This window comes from Tarenaya hassleriana, unplaced genomic scaffold (genome assembly GCF_000463585.1).
Source record: "Tarenaya hassleriana unplaced genomic scaffold, ASM46358v1 Cleome42, whole genome shotgun sequence".
NCBI classification, from domain to species: Eukaryota; Viridiplantae; Streptophyta; class Magnoliopsida; order Brassicales; family Cleomaceae; genus Tarenaya; species Tarenaya hassleriana.
This window is the reverse complement of record NW_010966986.1, coordinates 656,184-660,806: the sequence shown is the minus strand read 5'-3', so window position 1 is coordinate 660,806 and position 4,623 is coordinate 656,184. Positions and strand designations below refer to the sequence as shown.

Below are 4,623 nucleotides of genomic sequence, written 5' to 3'. Positions count from 1 at the left end.
TAAAAAACTCTAAAAACGGGAGACTCACGTACCAAGACTCCAACTGTGTCTAATTGTGTGTACGTTTGTCAAAAGAGGTAACTTGACTCAGCTCGATTCATGACGAGTCAATTCGTTTTGAATTTAAATTGTCAGGTTTGTTTTTAGCTAATAAAAAAAAAAATTGATTCATTTCCACTCACCAATTTTTCAAAGTAAATGAATAAATATAATATTTTTTTTATTTATATTATAAAAAATATCAAATAAAATGATATTTTAATATGAGATTTAAATATATAAAAGAAATTATACATGTATAGTCAATAACAAATAAAATTAAGTATTAATTTTTATAAAATATATATTTTAAAAAATATATATTTCAGTTCTCGAATGAGCTCGTGCCTTGTAGAATTGACTCACCAGGTTTGCAAACTCTGATGAGTTAGGTTCGTTATGTTCGTTTCCAAACGAGCTTTACAAACATTGGCTCTGCTCGTTACAAAACGAACCAAAAACAAACCAACTCGCAAATAAATTCGTTTTGACATCTTTAATTGCATCTCGTACTCGTAATTAGGATGCATAAATATATTATTTTTTATAATTTCTGTAAATTTCTAAAAATAATATTAAATTTATTTTGATAATATGTTAAGAACATTTTATTTAAGAGTAAGATGATAGAAATTTTTTATACGATTTTGTTTAATCACCCATATAATTATTTGATTAAGAAATGCTAAAAAATAAAATTTTAAATAAATGCATAATTTATTTAAATTTTATCATTAAACAGTCAAATCTTTTATATATATAAAAATAAGGAACATCTCATATAAATGCCTTAACTTTGTAAAACATGTCAAATAAATACTTTAATTTTTATTTTAATCTAGTTAATATATCAAATATTAAAATGTGTCTAAATATTGAAATATTCTAAATAAATATCTTTAACTCATTAAATCAATGGCAAATTTCAATCTTGATTTTTACAACGATGTATATAATTAGATGTTAATTCATAACATAAAAATTAAAATTCATAAAATCGATGACAATTTCCAACTCGACTTTGATGATATATAAATTAGATATTAATTTTAACATAACGAATGAAAATTATAAATTACTCTCGATTTCGTGAGTTGAGGTATATGTTTAATCATCCATATAATTAGTTGATTAAGTAATGCTAAAAAAGAAAACTTTAAATAAATACATAATTTATTTAAATTTTTATCATTAAATAGTCAAATCTTTTATATAATAAAAATAATGAACATCTCGTATAAAATGCCCTAACTTTGTAAACCATGTCAAATAAATACTTCAATTTTTATTTTAATCTAATTAATATATCAAATATTAAAATATGTCTAAATATTGAAATATTTGTAATAGACACCTTTAACTCATTAAATGAATGATAAGTTTCAATCTTGATTTTTACGAGGATGTATAAAATTAGATGTTAATTTATAACATAAAAATAAAATTCATGAAATGGATGACAATTTTCAACTCGACTTTGATGATATATAAATTAGATATTAATTTTAACATAAAAACGAATGGAAATTATAAATTACTCTCGTGAATTGAGGTATATATTTGAAATATTCTAATATTTGAGATATCAATTCAAAAATATTATAATATTTGATATATCAATTAGATAAAATTAAAATGTTAAGATTTGATACATTTTATAAAGTTGAAATATTTTTAAGAGATTTTTCTTAAAAAGAATACTTTTCTTCAAATTTTTACACTGGTGAGTGAATGTGTATATATATATATATAACCCGTATTTTGGCCTTAAATTTTCGGGTTGAATCAGTCCGATCCGATAGATATATAAAATTTAATTTTTAATTTCAATCCCTTAAATTTTTCAGACGGAGTCGGCTGGAACTTTTTTTTTTTACATCTAACCTTGGACCCGAATAATTTCGAAGTAGCGAGGCCCTTTACACCTAAACTGTATTTTGACCCCAAGTAATTTTCAATTTTTTACCCATAGTTTTTTTTTTTTTGATAATCAAATTTTATACACATGGTTTCGCAAAGCAGATTTATAAATTTGGAAAAGGGTTGTCTCATAACTAGGAAAATATGGTTGCAAGGTGAAATGAAGGGTAACGACTCACATAAATGTATATATATATATATATATATATATATATATATATAGCAAGTTAGAATCAAGGTCGTTTCTAGATATAAACGGAAAAAAACGCTACATTTGTTTAAAGAGCTCTTTCTTCACTTGAAAACCCCTGAAAATGAAGTTCGTTTTTATTACAAGGGATCAAGTTTCTGTCAACGGTTTGGGTTTAGAGGTGAAGATGATTCTTTCCTTTTGCATCCCTACCCTCTCCAAACCCAGATTCAGCCTGTTTGTGGTAAACCACGAGGGCTTCTTCCATGATTTTTGACACAGCGAACCTCCAAGCCCTCTCACGCATCCCGAGCTTCAGGTACACTTCGGAAGCTACTCGTGGATCGTACCCTGCTGCGGCGACCAAGATCATACCTATGCGGTCCGCTTCTTTGGCATCCAAACTGATTCAAGCAAAAAAAGAAAAAAGAAAAGAAAATCCTTTTAGGATCCGAGATTCACTTTATGGTTGAAAGCATCACAAGAAGCCGATGTTTCAGTGAATACCAATGACTTGCTCTCTTCTTGGTTTTCTACAAATCTAGCAAGAAAGTTTCACCTGACCAAAACTCATTCTGTATAGCAAAGAAGTACACCTTTCGATGTGGACAGCAACTCTTTTTCACAACCAAGGAGCCAACAACAGTTGTAGAAGAACAAGTCATAGAGACAAACACCAAAAGATTTCAGAAAGGATAGGAGAAGGAGACTTACTCCTTGAGAAAGGACAAGAGAGAGACGAGAAAGAACGGAATCATTTGAACAAGAGGCTTATACGTGTACAGACAGACCAGAAGGCAGATCCACCAGCAAATCCAGTAGGAAAGTTCCTGTTCTGAGTTCCGGGCAATGACACTACTGATCTATATTCAGAGAATGCAACACAGAAAACTTCATAAGTATGATCAAAGTATATGCCTTCACTATCACTAACAACATTTTGAAATCTTTAAATACCAATTATACCTCAGGTCCGATCACAGTGGCAATCTCTGCATCTGTCTCGAGATATTCAAGCAAACCGGTGTATACCACTATCTTCCCAGCAGATGAGCAAAATGCCCTACGGTCCGGGCCCTTAACCACAAGAACTTCCCAATTCGACCCCTCGAAGTGAGAAATCGAGGGTTGTGATCCTTCCTCTTTACCCTTCATCCCACTCGTTGTCCCTTTGCCACAGTTCTCATTCAGTCCTTTTGCCGTATCCTTGGCGGCTCCGTCATTTTCAGTTGGGGTACCATCCATGGACGCGTTCCGCACACTCTCCAGGCTCAAACTTCTCTGCGACCCTTCGATGATATCCTTCACGATCGAGTTAACCCTAATGCTCTCAGGGTGATCCGCGGGGAGTATTCGCCTCCCGTACGGCTCAAAGCTATATTTATCAACCCATCTCACGATCGATTTCGTCGGCCAAAGAACGAATTGCCTCCGTTTCGTGTAAGGAACAGGCTCTTGATTCCAATAACCAGTGACCAAAACCCCTGAACCCACAAGCACCGCCGCCAATACGGCGGGGGGGGGTTTCCCCGCCGCCAATACGGCGGCTGGGTTTTGGAACCACCGTCTCGGTTCCGGTGGATTGAAAGGATGAACCTGGTGACGATCAACACAGTCAAACTTCCTGGGAATGCTCAGAAACCGATTACAGACATTGATGTTCATATTCCCGAGAGTGTTACACAAGCGTAAACCTAATATGCGGGAAGATATGGAGAACCCAGAAAACTTAGGTGATAGATTCGAAGACCCATTCCGATGAATTTTCGAGAAAGCGTTGGAAGACGGAGATTCCGGCGAAATCATCGGAGGATTCTTGATGTTTCTCCTGGAGCTGGCGAGGAGGAGCTTAGTTCTTCGGTACCAAGACATGTCGCCGAGGATGGAGAAAGGTGAGCGAAATGCTGAAGAAGCGAAATTTCTAGAGAGAGAGAGAGAAATGGAGAGAGATTAAAGAAGAAGAAGAAATAACAAATGCATTTCACATACACAGAGAGGACAGGTGGAGCAACACGCAATATGCGAGGATAACCAACCTCTGCAACGATTTGGTTGCAGAGAGAAAAATTACATCTTTGCCCTCTTCTTCTTCACCATGTCAGCAGTCTCTTCCCTCTTTCTATTCTCCGCCGCCTTCGCCGGAGCCGCCGCCATCCTCCGCCGTCCCTCTCGATTTGCTTTGGCGCAGCTTTGTGCGTGAGGAGAGAGAAGCACGCTCTCCTATCAACGACGTCATTCGATCCAGAGGCGAGGCCCTTACTATCTGGAAATTTTTTTTAAAAATATTATTTATATTTATTTTTATGAAAATTAAAAATATATATATATTTTTAATTTACAACATATGTTTAATTTAATAAATTAAACAATACTACAGTACAAAAATTTAACCAAATTTAATCTATTTGTTTTCAGATTTATAGCATATTTTTATTTTTATTCAAAACTTTAATAATTATTAAAGTCTATTCTTT

At 33.5% G+C, this 4,623-nt stretch overlaps 1 protein-coding gene across 3 annotated transcripts; it reads right to left on the bottom strand.

Moving 5' to 3' along the window:
* Positions 1 to 2,186: 2,186 nt before the first annotated feature.
* Positions 2,187 to 4,393, bottom strand: LOC104825080. Of its 3 annotated transcripts, none has more exons than XM_010557334.1 (5): positions 4,221 to 4,393; positions 3,697 to 4,070; positions 3,116 to 3,666; positions 2,864 to 3,012; positions 2,187 to 2,553 (listed from the first exon to the last, which is right to left on the bottom strand). In XM_010557334.1, the coding sequence occupies exons 1-5, from the start codon at positions 4,301 to 4,303 to the stop codon at positions 2,325 to 2,327; spliced, it is 1,386 nt and encodes a 461-aa protein (XP_010555636.1). In that variant the 5' UTR covers positions 4,304 to 4,393; the 3' UTR covers positions 2,187 to 2,324. The 3 variants fall into 3 exon arrangements, 2 of the variants coding, with proteins under 2 accessions (XP_010555636.1, XP_019059451.1); XM_019203906.1 differs by having other exon boundaries at positions 4,186 to 4,310; XR_002024590.1 differs by having other exon boundaries at positions 2,466 to 2,553; positions 2,657 to 3,012.
* Between the last annotated feature and the right edge of the window lie 230 nt (positions 4,394 to 4,623).